Source organism: Tachypleus tridentatus, chromosome 13 (assembly GCF_004210375.1).
Source record: "Tachypleus tridentatus isolate NWPU-2018 chromosome 13, ASM421037v1, whole genome shotgun sequence".
Classification (NCBI taxonomy): domain Eukaryota; kingdom Metazoa; phylum Arthropoda; class Merostomata; order Xiphosura; family Limulidae; genus Tachypleus; species Tachypleus tridentatus.
This window is the reverse complement of record NC_134837.1, coordinates 59,157,916-59,176,328: the sequence shown is the minus strand read 5'-3', so window position 1 is coordinate 59,176,328 and position 18,413 is coordinate 59,157,916. Positions and strand designations below refer to the sequence as shown.

Sequence of the window (18,413 nt, the reverse complement as noted above, 5' to 3'; positions counted from 1 at the left end):
CTGCTGTACACAAAATTAATTTTATGCGTTCAAGAACATATAGCCTACCCTAATGTGAAAGGAGAGACTTATTAACGTTGTTCATGGAGGTGTACGTCTACATTAGCCAAGGTCGTTGGAGGTTAATGACTTAGGTAATTCACCTAGCTATTAGGTTGCCGTTATTCCTGTATATTGCAGATAGTGGGTGAGGTGGAGGGGCATCATCAAATCATGCTTGATATGATCAACTACTCTCATAAAAACTCAAAGGCGTTATATTTGATTGTTAAATTGTTCTTTAACCATATTTACAACAGAATTTTAAAGGATATAATTAAAGTATATTATAGGAAAACTATTTACTTAATATGTCGGAACTGCATAGACTATCTAGCATAAACCCGGAATAAATGGTCAACGTAAACAAAGCCTGGTTAGTATTGGATAAGATATCGTGTTGCGCGTTTGTATTCGTTATTCTGTTACATAATAGATGCATATAAACATTTCTCATCGATGTCTGTTTTTCCTGTCATTGGTGGCCGAAGTTATGAATCATTTTTCAGCAGTATCTCCACATTTGACAGTTGTTTCTCTAATGTTAATTCTTATAAAAGACAATTGCACTTCATCTTTTTGGCATGTTCTACTCGATAATGAAATAATTCTTTTTAAGACACATTGTACTGGTATATTAAAAGTGACAATTATAAAAAAAAAAGGTTTTTTTGGCACAGTAATAAATAAAAATGTTTAATGTAACTTCCAGCGAAGAAGTTTTGGTAAACACGTTACCATCATCGGGGCAAGATACAATTCCAACAGTTAATGGACAAGCTCATTTTTGCAAAACAAGATCAAAGATAGGGGATAAGTCATTTAAGATAAACAGGACTTCCAATAGGATATGTTGATTATCTCATCATCTCTGTTTATGCAGAGGAGTTTGTTTTTGATTATGCGAAAACTTTCCCTCAAATTTCTTTCTATGTTAGCTTGTGCGTTGTCTTAAGATTTTTACATTATTCCTGTCATAAGTACCATCGCAGTTCCAGAAGTGTTAGGACAAAGGACGTCATGTTACCATATTTTATATGAAAACATGGTAACATCAGGTTCTTTCGAATCAACTTGAGATCTGTACATGACTCGAATAATGTTAAAACTGAAAAGTAATGTTACTTATATGCAAAAATAATACTTGGGAGTTTATTTATGAGAATATTAGAGTACCTAGAAGATGTTAGGTCAAAGTATGGTTAGGTCTTTTATTCCTTATTTTTCCTTATGTTCAAAAAGTATATCAATGTTCAAGTAAGTTATTAATATGGAGGTTACTGATCGATATTCGAAACAGGATAAAGCAACCTATATGTGTAAGTATATATATAATTGTGTTCACGTATAATGTGTAACGAGCACAGAATAAGTTATTGTTGGTAGTAGTATTTTATGTATCTTAGAAGTATAACTGGATGTAAAGATACGTCATGCCTTTTAGATACAACAAAATGATTTGAAGCTTTGTCGTACGGTAACTTTTCAACCATTGTGGTACCTTCATAAAGGCGAGCCAGTGATCCAGGGTGTGTGCTTTTAAGCAACAGAGTTTACAGTTTCCTTGCAGTGTGTGACGTACGATGAAAAGATAAGAGACCTTCAAAAAGAGCTTGGTAGTAATCTACCTTTACAAATGCTCTATGTATGATTTGGTATTATGTGCTGTATTTCCTCTTTTATCTGTTTTGAGTACAGGATGTTGACACGTAATGAAAATAATAGAAAAAAACCCAACAAAAAACGCTTATATGCTTGACAGGATTATATTTTAGAGCTCAAATTTCAACAACAAAAAAACAAACTTTATAAGGTACAATTCAAAGTAGAGTATTTTCATTTGTTTTCATAAATGAATTGTATTCAACAGTGTGTCTGGTAATCGTTTCAGTGCTTGGATAAAATTATATCTGTTAGGATAATATAATTTCAGTCGGTGCTACGTAACGTTTGCTTTGCTAGTACTTATTTTTCCTCTTGCTGATTCGATGGTATAAACATTTCTAAATATCAGCTTGATGAGAAAATAATGACGCATTTAGAATTGGATAGAAACTTGAAAAGGAAACTGATCGCTGTTCTTCCCACTTTTACGTTCTGTGTTTTTTTTTTTTATAGGCAAAACAACATTCATTGAAAGATAACGGAAATTTGTAATTTATTTGGTATGTTCTTATCAAATTTTAACTGCTTACAGTGTAGCAGCTGCACATATTTAACTGTAAAATATCTTATAAAGTATAAATTGTTATTTTAAACGAAACAACTGTATTATATTAATCGTGTATATTGTAGCTTTCGTGATAGCGAGAAACCTACTTGACGGCTGGCATGAGTATTAAAACTTTCATTAAAATAAAGTACAGAACAACGTTTCGATTTTCTTAGGACGTCATCACGTTAACAAAGAGTTTACAACTGACCTAGAGTGTAAACGGGTACGGGATTGTAGAGGGCGCTGCAATATATGTTAGGTTAATAATTTGTATCAGTATAAAGGTGTGCCATTATATTGGTTTAATTTTGGATTTAGTTGTTGTATAAGTAAAGCTTATTTGATTTTGCATTTGTTTATGTTTTGTTCATTGGATCCGTTTGTTTCTCCAATATTAAAGTCGTGGCAGTTGTTACATTGTATTTTATAAACAATGTTGTGTTTGTCAGTGTAGTTTTTGCATAGTATAGACTTCAGTTTTGCCCCTGTTTTTGAATAAATTTGGTTGTAAGTGGAATGTTATGTTTAATAAGTTTTTTTCCAAATGTTTTTTTTTTTTTTTGCTGATATCGGGAATATGTGGTATGCAGCAATGTAAAGTTTTGTAATTTGTTGTTTCTTGGGATGTATTGTTTTTTGCTGCTGATATAGGTGTATGTGTATAATTTTTTTCAATGGTTTTTGGAGGAAATTTGTTGATGTGTTGTTTTATTTTGTTAATTTTATCGGGTGAGCATAGTTTTGTGGCTTTGTTTATTTGGTTTCTTAATATATCGAGTTTTTGCTTTGTATCATGTGCTCAGCCCCAGGGAATGCATAGTCCAGTATTAGTGATTTTTCTGTGGATTTCTGTTTTGAATTGTGTATCAGTTCTTGTAATCTTGAGGTTGAGAATTGCTATTTGGTTAGTTTTTTTCATGTGTGTGTTCACAGGGGAACTTAATATTGGAGTGTGTAGAGTTATTGTGGTTGAAAAGAACTAAGTATGTGTTCTGTGGATGTGAATCCAACATTTGTATCATCAACTTACCTTTACCAGTATAGTGGTGGGTGTAAAGCTTAATTGATTGCTTGAGATTCAATATGTGTCATGAAAATGTTGGCTAGAACTGGTGACATGGTATTGTCCATACTTAAGCCATTTATACAAAACTTTACACTGGTACATACCAAATATTCCCCGATATCAGCAAAAAAATAACCAACATTTGGAAAAATCTTATAACAAAACACAACATTCCAGTAAATACCAAATTTATCCAAAAACCAGATACAAAACTATTGTCCATACTATTTAAAAACTACAGTGACAAACACAACATCAACATTATTTATAAAACACAATGCAACAATTGCCTTGACTTCTATGTTGGAGAAACAAGCAGAGAAATGGAAACCAGACTCAAAGAACACAAAAAACACCTTCACATGTTTTTGAACACTGCAAATCAAATAAACACAATATAACAATAGAAAACACCCAAATACTAAGTAGGAAAATAAATATAAACAAATGCAGAATCAAAGAAGCTCTACTTATACAACAACTCACACCAAAAAACCAATATAAAAGAACACTTTTATACGTATACTAATTAATAATCTAACATCCAACTGAAATGCCTCCTACAATCCTGTACCTGTTTACACTCTAGTCCATAAGACATGTCCAGTAAAAGTCAGTTGCAAACTATCTCTTTGAGTTTAACATAATTTGCAGGAAAAAAACCTTTTTCACCTAAGTAGCTCAAAACATTGTTCTGTACTATATTTTATTTAAAGTGCTAATACTCATACCAGAGAATACATTTTTACTTCAGGTGGATTTCTCATTGTCACAAATTACTGTATACCTATACTAATTATAACCTAACATATATTGCAACATCTCATACAATCGTGTACTACCTGTTTACACTCTCATACTTAAGATGTGCCCGGCAACAGTCAATTGCAAACTCACTTTGTTAACATGAAGTTGAATAAGAAGGTTGAAACATTGTTCTCTGCTTCATTTTAATAAAAGTTTTAATACCCATACCAGCCATTTTGAGTACATATTGCAGCTTTGTAGGTGATGATGATAATAATAACTTCACAAGGGACTATAATGTCATACATTAAAACAATTATATATTTTCAAGCTTAGTTACATTTTAGATCCCTGAAAGGTTATTATTTGGAGATGTAATATTTCAGTGTTGGTTTAAACAATGTATTCAACATAAATACTATGTCTTTATTAAAAAAGTACTTTCTCTTTTATTTTGGTTTTGAAATTGTTGAAGTAGTCAGCAAACAACCAAACAAAAAAAAGTTCAAATTTTCATATAAAGACAAAAATAAAGTTAGACGACCAAAGATAGTCCATGTAATATATAGTGTTTTAAAATAGGCCAACTAATTACTGTATTATAATCATTAAAAGTGTGTAGTGTATAACATAGTAGACAGTTGTGAAACATACATTAAACCTTTGCTGTACAGAAAGGAGTGAAACTAAATAGTCAATAATTAAAGACCCCTATGAAATAGAGAGTGATCACAGATTCAAAACATAGTTTCTTCAAAAGTGTGTGGTGAAGAAGAATATTCTATGGTCTGTATCTGTAAAGTTTAAGAAGTGATGGATTTTTTGATCTGGCCTGTGGCCCTTATTGTTAATGTTGCAGAATATTATTAGTGACATATATTAGTGAAATTATTCTCAATATGTGAATTTCAGTGTGTCTTTTTCAATTTACTTACTTAGGCAGGACAATATTAGCTGTTCAATATCCTAACAATTCAAGCTACATTAAGCATATAGTAGTTTAAATTCTTTGAAGTTGCACAATTAAAATCTGTAAAGTGGAATTATTTCAATATATTTGGAAATATTCTAGAATTTTGATTTGTTATGCAAAAGAAATATACAAATAATTCAAGTTATTAAACTGCATATTTTTTTTTTAAATAAGGGTACATATGTATAGATACTGTTTTTATTCATTTATAAGACGATTCGCTTATAAGACGGGTCCCAACTTCACCTGAGAGATTGTCAATATTCTGTTTAGACTCGTTTATAAGACAAAGGAAAGGAAAGCAGGTAACGAGAGAAAAGTGAAAAAAATGGAAATTAATAGAAACCTAATTTTGGGTTTCGTATACGATATTTCGATTTCAGATTAGAAGGAGAAAAATAGAAGAGATAGAAAAGTGAAAATAAATGAATAAATCCAAACTCGGTGTTCAAGCGTTTAATGGAATTTCATCAACTATTTTATTTACTGTATGATAAATATTCATATTTAAAACACATAACAAAGAACAATCTAACGCACAAAACTTATCACAACATATTTCAGTATCAAAGTACGTTTATGCTAACTTTTAAACCACATTTCTTCAAAGTATTAAAAGAGTTTACGCAAAATGCACTTTAATAGAACACAGCAAATCAGTATGCAAGTTATGAAATTCAAAAGCCTTCAAATTATTTGTTGTCGCTATGTCCAAACAGTTCATAAAACTGCTCCTCGGACAATCCATCATCGTAGAGGTCACATTCCTCCGTGTTCTCCACAATCACAGATCTAATAATAACAAGATAGCTCACTTCCCTATTTTCACTGTCTGAAATATCTGCACAGTTCTGAGTGAACTAAATTTATTTTCTATGTCTGTAGACCTCGCCTATAAGACGGGCCCCTCCAATTTGAGCCCAAAATCTCGAGGAAAAATCCCCGTCTTATAAGCGAGTAAACACGGTAGGTGTTTTTGATTTTGTCTAATATATACAGAAAAATCAAATTTTGAATATTAAACAAATCTTAGAATATTGACTGTTAAAATCCTCAAAGGATGCTTTATAACAAAACTGAAAAGATCTAATAAAAGTAAGATACTTTTAAATTTGTAAAAGAAAAAGTACAAAGACAGTGGGATAGATCTTTTTCTTCTCCATGCTTTTCTAAATTTACAGTCCTTCTCTGTTTATATGCAGTGTATGTTTAGGCATTGTATGTTAAAAGTCTATAGTCATTAATGGTAAATGAACTGTCTTTTTTGCTGTTTTTTGGAGGTCAGATGAAGGATAGGGTATAAAAGAACAAGAAATATTTTTTGTTTCAAGTGAACAATACCCCTTGTACTTAATTAGTCGAACCATGTATGTCACAAACTTATCAAAGAACAGTTTAGATTTTTATCTACACTAATCTTTCTTATCTGTATACAGATATTAACATGCTATAGAAGGGAGAAACTAATTCACTTATGTATGTGAAACAAGTAATTCAGTAATGAATTTTACAGTGATTTCTATGGGATATTTTCATTGTAATAATACAAATGGTTAGAAAAGAACTTTCTATCTGTTTATTTACTGAGTGTTGTTGGTGTTCAGCAAGATAAGTGCAATAAAATTATTGTGCTTTAATAATGTATTTGGTGTTCAGGAATTTCATGTGTGAGAAACACAAAGTTTATAGGAAAGTTTTAATATTAAATGGTTAATTTACTATGGGCAGTTATGTTGTATGATTATTATTCTGAATACCTGCAACATAACAGGTTTGTAGTATTAATTGTACTAGATTAAATTGTTGAAGTTTGAATTAGATTAAAGGAGCAAATTATCAGTATTAAAAAAAAGAAAGTGTGTGTGTGTGTATGTATATATATGTAAGCAAAAATGTTAATCATTTTTCCATGTAGTAAAAGTATTTATTCTCTCAATATATTTTGGTTACTGAGAAAACTTTGTAAAATATCACTGTATGTTACAAAATTATTGCCCTTTGAAATGGTTAATTCAAACTTTATCACCTTAGAAAGAAAGGTTGAAGAAAAAGCAATAATAATTTTAAATAATTTTAAGAAACCTACTGCAAAGTAGTTTTTCACAGGAAAAAATTATAATTTCAAAATAATTTTTTTACACAGAAAAATATAACAACTGGCAAAATATTGGCATTTCTCAAAAATTCAGCTCTTTGGAAATCAGTTTTTCATTTTCGCATGGTACAAGTATGAGTGAAGTTACAAGAAGGCTAGGACCATGTGAGAATATAAATACAAAAAGAAAGGAAGCTGTGAAATGTGTTCACTTTGTGATACTCTAGCTGTATGTACAACAAAGTGACATATCCTAGCTAGTGGCTTGGAATTATCACTCCCCACCTTCATATATATATATATATATATTCATATTCTGTGTGTCTATATATATATATATACTTGTATAACAGTAATCAAAATATATTAAAATATCAAAAATCACCATGAAAAATGCATAACTAAAATTAGCATTCAGCATAATAAATAATACTAAATTAGTGCCATTTGGCATTTACTACCTTATTATGTTCTGCAATTATGAGCGATATACTACCAAGGTGTTTAATGCACACTGCTAGGCTGAACTGTCTTCCCCACACAAATTACTATAGATGATGTACATAATCAAGATTCATATAGTCACTGCGGTTAACATGTAAATAACATCTTGTGTCACTGCTTCTTCAAGTTTGCAGTAATTATATATTTGTGCTTGTGATGGATGAGATTCATGTATTGTCATATTGATTACTGTGCTATTTTTTATTCTTCCAAGGCTGGTTTACCACTGGTAAACATAGTAATATTGATAATACACCACCAGTATAGCAAAACATTGCCAAGTTAACTCCCAAAGTAGACATGGAGTAGTCAAAAAGAGAAGGCAGTACAAGACATTATTATGGAAATGTGTGCTGCATAGAGTGTTTTGTTGCAAGATTTGGACACTGAGATTGAAGATGTACTAGAAGAAAACCACATACATGTTTATTTTTACTAATTATGCATTGAAATTGATTAATATCATCATATCAAAAATAAAATATTTGCTGAAATGAAAGATTCTGAATGTAGCTGATCATTTTCACCTATTTCTCTACAGTAAGAAAATATTTTTAAATTCTAAAAGTTGATCTTGCCATTTTAGACCATATTGCACCACTTTTTGTGCACTTATTTGTTTATTTGTGATAGTTTTCAAAAATTATGCTCAACAGCATCAAGGATGGGTTTCTTGTTGACTGGGATCTTAAAAAAAACAGCTTCTTTTCTGTGTGTTGTCATATACCCATAAATTTTCATTTTCTATCCAGGAAATGTTGTCAGAAAGAGTATGATGTGGATTTCAGTGTGAAGTTTTATATCTATCAAGGGTAAAAATACAGGTCAATTTCCATCAAGAAAAGTTTCTGGAAACAGTGCACTAGGATCAGTGTATCAAATGCAATTTAAAAGACTGTAGAAACTAGCCAACAGCTTTGAACAAAATAGAACATCCTTCTCTTGTAATTGGATATATGGTTAAACATAATTACTTATTTGGGTTTTCATATGTTAAAACTAAAATAGTAAAGCTTAGAGCAGAACCTCATGCACAGTATTAGAAAATTGCATGTGCATCATTTTAAAAATTGATTAATAAAATTATTTGAAAATTGAATGTTTTATAAAAATATCAAAGAATTCATACAAAAAATGAAATGAATAGTGGAAAAGATAAAATACAGAGTAAACTATAATTGAACAAATTATGGATTAAGCTAAATTCTGTAAGAAAGAAAACATCTATTTAGACCAAAAATGTTGCATGTCCATATTTATATGTGTATATGTAATAAACATCTCACAAGTTGGAAAGCTAAAATGTTGTAGGGTTTCCAGATTGCATATTTCCCTTGTAATCATTCTATTTTGTATGCCTGACATGGCCAGGTGGTAAGGGCACTTGACTTGCAATCTAAGGGTCACACCAAACACACTAAAACTTTCACTCATGGGGTTTTATAAAAGATGATCAATCTCGTTATTCATTAGTAAGAGAGAAGCCCAAGAGCTAGCCGTGGGTGGTGATGACTAGTTGCCTTCTCTTTCATTGCTAAATTAGAGATGGCTAGCACAGATAGCCTTCATGTATCTTTGTGCAAAATTCACAACATATTCAAACACTTTCATGAATATCTGTTAGGTGACATTCGAGTCCCAGAGTTGTAAAGTCCACAACTTTATGCTTGGTGGTGGTAAGTTTTACTGTTTGTTTATATGATTTTGGTATAATTTAAGCTATAAGCTGAATACTACTGTTTCATCTATTGGGTTGAGGAATAATTCGTGAGCATTTTTTCAAGTTAAAAAAATATATTCATAAATGAAATGCTTTAGCAAAATATTTCATGTCATTTGGTAGATAATTTTTTGCTCTAATAGATGGTGTGTTTGATTTTCATATGTCTTTAATTTTTGCTTTCATTTTCAGCTCATTAAATGGAATGTCAAGTGGACAAAATCGAGCATTTTCGACACCATCTGCTTTTCGCATTTAATTTCTTGCAATTTCGTTTACAACAATGCATACTATATACCTAGGTATTACATGAAATAAAGTATCATAATAAATGTTTTGGGTGTAATGTGTTCATGCATTGAAGTATTGTATAGTCTTGCATGTAATGCTTGAATGAAATTATTTAAAAACGCTCACGAATTATTCCTCAACCTAATAAAACAGTGCTTCTCAATGTTCCACATTGCTTCCTCTCTTAGCAATACCATGCTCTTCTGAACCCTTCACCTACTTAAATCATTAAGAAATAATAAATTATTTGCATCATTATACTTTATTTTTACAATAGTAATTAGTGAAATTCTGTTAGTATACAAAACAAAACAATTGTTGTCTGATAATTAATTAAAGGTGATTACTTGACCAAAAATGAAAAGAAATAGGAGGCAACTTTTATTTCTACAAAACAATATACTTAATTAACAAATAATCAAATTAAAGGTGTTTATTTGACCAAAAATTAAAGAATTAAAAAAAACACTTTGATTTCAGAATTGTAACTTAATATTAGATTTCCATTTGATTTCTACAACTTTCATAAGAACCTTGAGCCTCATGCTGAGAAAGTAAATGAGGAAATCAAGTAAAAAAACAAGTTAATTTTGCTCAAAGATTGCCATGCTCACAAATGTTGATACACCCCCTTTTCTTTTGTCAAACTATCCATAACAACACTGAAGGCACATTTAACCAAGTATGTGGTCAGAAGTGGCAGAAGTACTTGCTGGGCTTCCATAGCTAATTTGTTATATTTGACACTGACTTGGGCATTCAGCCACATTAGTTGTTTTTTTGAGGCATGGATTGATTTCATGCTGTCATTGTTTTTATAAGACCATCAACTCTTTGATCTGATCAGAGTCCATAACCAGAAACTCATTGTTTTTACAGCTAAAAAGAAATGGCTCAGTTGTTGGAAATTGATAAGTCTGTTGTTTAACTCAACATGTAGGTTGAAAAGATGTTTAGAGATGATTTGGAGGACATCATCTGATGGTGCACATATGCTGAGATGCATGAATGGAACAGATTATTCTTCAATATGTGGGTGTTCCAAAGTTCAGTTTGTTTATAAAACCACAAATTTTGGTTCTGTACTTCATGACAATTTTTTTGACTGTAGTTTCTTATTTAAAGCATTCACTTCACCAAAAATATCTTGCAAGATATGAAATGAAGACCTTGGAGTCATTGGATTTCAGAAACTGAAAGTTCTCATGGTCTCCACCAAAGTCCAATAAAGTGTTTTACAGATCAATGGACTTTTACAGACAGTTGCCTGTGAAGAGTCATCACACATGTGTATGAAGAAGCAGTCTCATGTAGTTCATGTCCTGACAAAATGCTCTGAATAGTTTCTCAGTTTTAGGGTGGGGTTTTATCAAATTTATGAGTTTGATCACATTTTTCATGCTTTGATCAGGCTTAGGAGTAAGGGTGGCAGCTGCCAAACTCTCTGAATGATACAGTGGGCAGTCATCAGATGTGGAGTATCACATTTCAGAAGTTTAAGTACTCTCTTGTGTCATGCCATCATTGTTGGAGCACTATTTGCAGCAGTGGACACAAGACTGGTAAACAGAATATCATTATCAGTTAGATAGTTCTTGAATACATCATAGATATTGTACACTTTGGTGGTGGTTGTCAAAGACTCGCAAAACATAATCTCTTCCATTAATTTTAAGTTTTTAAGTTGTGCTGGAATGTGGCATAGGCCAGTAGTATGGCTTCACTGTATTATTGGATGGTTGTTTCATCAAGGGCCAGTTAAACTTGTGAATTGTGTCTTGACGTCACCTGCACTTTCGTTGATGTGGTGGCAAACAGTATCATTGCTGAGTGGTAAGGTGGCTAATTCCCAGTCAGCTCTTTTGTTGTATTGTTTGGAGGTATGTCTCAAAGGTTGTTTTTAGAAATTATTCACCATTGGTGTACTGTTCAGATTTCTTAGGGAGAAGAAAACTGAGTTGATCACTAGCTTGGAGCCCATATTCATTCTTTACAGTTTATTTTTGAACATTGCCTCAAGTGACTTCTGTTTGCTCTTTGACCTCTGTTCATTTAGGTGTTTGAAGTACTTCAGGGGTTTCTGTGCATGTTCTGGTTGTACACTTTTGAGGTGTCCCACCAGTTTTGTTGGCCTCATGGAATCATTACAGAGGAAATTGCAGCACGACAAGCAGTAATGTTTGGTTTCATCAGTAACATCATAAATGAAATCAAAATTTAAATAGTCTGCTGAATATTGGCAGACTTTGTTGTTGATATTTGCAGATGCTATCTGCTAAGAAAATGTTCATTTTGGCATTTTGGATAGAAATCTGGAGAAACAAAAAACATAGTTTGTTAGACATAACACAGACACATAGCTATTTTCTATACAAATCTGTAAAAATAAAAAAATGTAATAGAGCAAGAGAAATTCACAATATCTTCCCTACCAAGCAGCTGATCATGTAACACAGCCAGACACAATTCAGTGGTCCACAGCTAGCTATATGCGGATATAAGACATATATGAATACCAGTGGTGACCATAACATCCATAAAATCAACCACAACCACAAGAAATACTGGTATGCACATCCACAATCCCATGTTTATTAAAATATTCTTCTACTATGGCAGTATAATATACACACCACCAGAAAACTTAGATTTTAGCAATTTAGTAGCTTTTTATGCTGTTTCAGGCTAATAATACTATATCACCTTATAAATCGCTTAATACTGAACACGTATAATACAAACTACCGAAACTGGCTTAAAACCTAAAGGAAACACAGGACTCAACCTCTTGGCACACTAGACATAAGGGAAGCATTAGTTGAGTGTAGTTAACAAGGTGCTCACCAAATGGTAGAAAACGTCTGGCATGGTTTTCAAGGATGGAGAATTATACCCATGTGTTGTGTCCAAGGGAAAATTTGTGAAGTTACATAACCCTTACAGATCCTTCCCTGGCCAAAATTTCTCCCCTCGACTTGAAATGTCTTTTCTGGAGGTTCAAGTTGACCACGTTGAGAAACACTGGCCAATATTAAACTCACACATGTATATATGTAGTTCAAACTAAGACAGTTAATTGAATGTGGGACTGTGTCAGTAATTAATATTTTAAAAGACATCGTAAGGCTGAATGACTTTTTTAATAAGCTACTTAACTAATTTGGGTATAGATGGAGCTGTTGTTTTGCTTTAGAAACACTTTGCATATACACAGAATGGTATGCATTTCAAATTTTATGAAGAATGCAGAACTTTACTTTTAAAATTGTATGGTAGCAACAGGAGAAGTGATTAGAAATGTTCATATCATTAACATTTTTTGGCACGTTTCAATTCTGAATAACAATTCCAAGCAATATATTATTTATTTTTTTCATTTCTAAAGGCATAACACTGCACTTATGATGTTTCTGTAACTCGTGGTAAGATACTTGTTAAGTTACAAAGGATTTGAGGTAGATGAATTTGCATGCATTTTCCAAAATTCACAAATGGAAAGATATTACTTAAATGAATAAGGAATACTTTTATTTAATATTTTAATAGCTTCATTTATATGTATAATAATATGTGATGGTAAAATTGTTAAAGTAATGAAGTAACAGATTAGTTATACAGGTTTGATAGCAAAAATGTTTTCATAGCAATTACTGTTTAAATGAAATTTAGTTTTTGAAGAGATTTTTGTATTTTCAAGTTATTTTTTGTAATGAATATCAGCAATATTCTCCCTCCCCTCCCTAATATATATGCGTAAATTAGAAGAACAAAATCTGTATAAACAATTCACATGATTACTTTGGGAAAATATTAGCCTGGATTATAAATTTTGGACATGTTAAAATATTATTTGGGGAAATCTTTAACAGCTCATGATAAATATTACATTGTCCATCTTTATGGGAATAAACTCTGTTCTTTTTTTTGTGCAGTTAACTGGTAAGATTGTCCCATTTGAGAATGATGTTTTTCTTTTTCATACATGAAGCACCTGTCCTTTATAAAAATGTATTATTTAAGATAGTTGTTTTTATGACTTTCTCCTATTTTATTTCTCTGTGCTTTGTATTTTTTATAAGCCAGAGTTCTGTAAGGTGTGTGTGTGTGTGTTTGTGTGTACACATGTAATCTGAAGAGATAAAGTACTAAATCTCAAAATATATAAGAACATAGTTTCATTGTCAGTATGAATATTTTACTTTAATGCTCTTTTTCTGTTTATCTCCATCACACACACATACATACAAGAGCGTCTGCTAAATTAATGTTGATATGGTATCTACAGGATGTTCGGAAAGTCGCTGTGCACTTATATATTTATTGACAGACATATTTCAATATAGAATACAGGAGGTAAATATGAATGACAATTATAAACAATGTTGAAAGTGACCCCCATTGGCATTAGTACAGGCCTGGATTCTTCTTATTTTATTTCTAAATGCTGCTATCAGTTGCTGGCTTGAAATAGACTGAATAAAATATGATTACAAAACTACACAGTGACTTTCCGAACACCCTGTATAAATAAGATACATGCTTGAAACAAAGAACCAAATATCACAATTTTTATATATTGCACTTAACGTTTTACCTGGTATATATTATTACACTTGTCTGTTTTGAAAGCTTACAATAAAAATGTTAAATTCTGTTGTAGTTTCAAATATGTATCTAAGTAACACCTTGAAGATCGAGGAATTGGTGATAGTTAATGTGAAGAGGTTTGCTCATGTGGAGTATGTAACACTACTACTTTATCTATAAGGAGTGAAACTACTTTCTTTTACCAATGAATAGTGGGATTGACCGTCACATTATAATGCCCCCATGGCTGAAAGGGGGAGCATGTTTGACGCGATGGGGATGCGAACCCGCGACCCTCAGATTATGAGTCGCACGCCTTAACACGCTTGGCCATTCTGGTCCAAACATGGTCTAGAAATAGTTTTTTGTTCTCTGGTTGATATCTAACCCTCGGTTTCTTTCCCACCACTTCTTTTAGTAGAGAAATATAATTGCAGCTGGAAGTAATACAAATATCATAATTTTGTCTTGGAAAGTTATGTTGCTTGAACAACTTTGATTTAGTTGAACTTAATAAGGAAAATCAGCTTCTGTTGAAAAGTTTTAAACTGTGCAATGGTTGTAAAGTTGAACAACTTAACTTTCACTGACTATATATATAAATTATGAATCACTCAGAAGAGCAAGTATTATTGCACAGAAAGTTTTACCTATGTAGAAAATCTCCCAGTATAGTAAGATATGTTCATATAGAAAAGAAAAAAAAGTTGAGGTTGCTAATGTCACATCAAGTTTTGTAACTAGTGTGTCATTATAATTGACTCAATCATTGTAACTGAAGAAGAAAAAAATAACAGTTGGTGCACCTTAAAACTTCTCATAATTACACCACAATACTGCATTATAGAAAGTTTTTAATTAGTGCTTTTTCTGTGAGAGTGACTAAGATTTGAACCACTGTCTTCTAATACAATTTAAACTTCTTTCAGTACTGTCTGTACATTTTAAAAATGAAAAAAAAAACTCAGCATACTAGAATGTATCAAGTCATCTCTTAAGTAATGTCCAATTTTAGGTTCAGGAAAAGAGAAAGGATTTTAAATGCTTTTTATGTTAGTTAATAAATAATGTATGTTCCATTATTATTAATTGCTTCCTGCCAATGATTCATAAGCTTCTGAATGCCACTTCCATAAAATTCTTGGGGTTTGGAGGAAAAGAATGTAGAGAGGGTAGTTTGACATCTTCATGTGTTCAAAGCTCTTTTCCGTCAAGATAGTTTTGCAAACTTTGGAATATATGATAATCATGATGGGGCAAGGTCTGGAGAATAAGGAGGATTTGAAGTTTTTCCCAGTTTAACTCTTCAGTCTTTTGCAGATGTGATCCTTGCTGTATGGGGCCGTGCATTATCCTGGTTTAATACAACACCTTTACAATTGATCAAAGTAGGCCTCTTTTCTTTCAGTGCAACATTCAAATGCTCTCACTGTTGACAACAGAAGTATGATGTAATTGTTACATTGAGTGGCAGCAACACAAAGTGCATCACACCAACAATATCCCACCAAATGCTTAACAGGACTTTCCTCGGGTGGAGGGCCATTTTGGGCTGTGCTTTAGCCAATTTACCTGCACTAAGCAATTGTTTGCAGTGCTTAATATTTTTATAATATATCTATTTTTCATCTGTAGTCACTAACCTGTCCAAAAAAAGGTGAGTTACCTTAACGAGTGTACAGAGAAGTGCAAATGTCCACTCTTGCTCTAAAGTTGGCTTCTGTCAAATCATGGCATACCCATTTTCAAAGTTTTGACACCTATCCAAGCTGTTGCAGATGATGGTGAACTGTTGAATGGGTTGAATTAAGCTTCTGTGCTTGTTCTTCAACTGTTACAGCACAATCTTCATCAAGTGCAGCCAGCAGCAAGTCATCATTAAACTCAACAGGACAACCTGAATGTGGCACATCATTTAAGCTGTAGTCACTTGATATGAACTTCTGAAACCACCTTTGACATTTTCTTTCATTGAGAGACTCTGCATCATAAACACCTTGAATGTTTCATGTAGTTTTTGCTGCACTATTGCCATTTTTAAATGCATAAAGCATTTTATGCCTAATGTTAACCTCAGACACGTTCATCTTTATAAGGGTATATTTGATTAATGATCTGAAAAAGTAGAGTTGGGCTAGTTTCTTTTATATGTCTGAACATTTTTATACTTATCTTACTACATATTTTAGTCATTAAAGCAAAAAACAGAAATGATGATGCACTTTCTGTATTAAATTTTCGGACATTGCTTATGGGATGACCTGATAGTTAGTTTTAAGAACTTTGATCAAAAACCAAGCTAATTATATAGATTACAATTAAAATAATCTAAGAAGTAACTTACAAACTAATGAATAGAATAATAAGTTGACTGGAAGTAATGATATAAATCAGTACACTAAAATGTTTTATAATTTGGAAGCATCAAATGATAATTCCAATAATAAGTTTAGCTCTCACTAATTAATTTCAAAGGAGAAATAATTTTTCACAAAATCTGCCACTATCAAGAGTTGGTGAACAAATGCAGTTTGCATTGAAAGCTAATTTTTTTATTTAGTGTTCAGGGCTGAGGTATTACTCGTTAAATTACTGAAGATTAATTTTTAAGTAATTGTTTGAGCTTAATTAAATAGTGAACTGGAAATCAGAAGTATTGGTTTAGTACCAATGTATGCATAGGAAAGTGTATTTTCTTTATTTGTATTTTAGTTGAGCTAATATTAAACTAGAGCACTCTCTAGCTAGAAATTTAGCAGCCTGCCTAATTGAGAGACTGAACATTTTGTTAAGGTCTTAGACATACACGATTTTCATAAAAACTATTTTAGATTTTTTTTAGGACCTACTGAAAGAACTGTAAGTCTTCTAAGGAAGGTGTAAGTAGGACAAGCTAAACCTTTTAATCAGTAGGCTTGTTTCCATTGTATTGTTGATTTATTACTCATATTTCATACATAACTAAATGCTAAAATCTACTACATTAATAAAGGCTACTAACTTCTGCACCATTCTCTTTGCTAGCTTGCAATAGAACATCTTATATTTCTTTCACTATTTCTTCTCATACTTTTTTTTCTGTTACTTTTTCTATTTTATCATTTCAGTATGTAAAGCAAAAGTAGAAATATGAAGTCGTTTCCTCTGTAGTTGAATTTGACATTAAACACGTGGATCAAGATCCAAGTATTTTTTATAGTGTTGATGTAAATGTTGTACAGTGCTGATGTTTATGATAAACATGTATTTTGTAGGAGAATATTGTATTTTTTTTTAGAACTGTACCATTTTGAATTAGATACATTTTGGAATTACATTATCAAGAAATCTACATTTTTGATATGAAGAATTTTAATGGGGTATTTTCTGGGTACCAAAAGTATTGATGTCATGCTTTGCTTCTATAAATGCACAGTAGTAATATGAAGTCTTTCCCTCCCCTTTCCAGGAGTGTACAGTAGTTCTGTTGAATCAGCATCATTTTTGCAGTCATCAGAAGCTTCAGGAAACCAATCTTTCAAGAAGACACAAGATAATGTAAGTAACAGGATTATTTTATTCGACACCCATCTATCAGTTAGTTGAACATGCCAGTAATAAAATGGAACTAAACAACTACATAGAACAAGTTTCTGAAGCCATATGCAAAGCCATTAAAAACATGATTCCACAAACAAGGGAAAAATCCCTCTTACAATCAAGGGATTTTAACACCAGACATTCATGCTCTAATAATTAAATGCAGACAGTTAAGACAAACTCACTATGCAACATGTGATCAAACTATCAAAACATGGATCAACAGAACAAATTCAAAAATTAAACAAGTTAAAATAGCAAAAGAAATAAGTTGGCTTGACCTTTTTAAAAACCAAGAAAAAAGCCAAGAATAACCTAAAACAATTTTGGAAAAAAATTTAACAGCATTTCCTTTGACAAAAACATAAGTTATTTACTCCAACACACCATAACAACACTATCGCAAGGACGCTCTCAGAGAAAGCTGAGCTACTAGCTGACTGTTACGAATCCTCCTTTAGTGACCTAACCTCTCCTGACTTTTGACACACAACACCAACAACATGTTAATGACTACATACATACAAATTAATCTTCCTTCACATCACAGTTCCCTGGTAACATTCTAAACAGCCATTCTAGTTCAATTGATAGAAG

At 31.8% G+C, this 18,413-nt stretch overlaps 1 protein-coding gene across 1 annotated transcript in view; it reads left to right on the top strand.

The window, feature by feature from the left end:
- The window catches only part of LOC143236287 (active breakpoint cluster region-related protein-like), a 99,887-nt gene that overhangs the window by 32,193 nt on the left and 49,281 nt on the right, over window positions 1-18,413 (top strand). Inside the window, exon 2 of the mRNA XM_076474558.1 lies at window positions 17,686-17,774. Coding sequence (XP_076330673.1) covers window positions 17,686-17,774 — 89 coding nt within the window. The remainder of the gene's footprint in view (window positions 1-17,685; window positions 17,775-18,413) is intronic.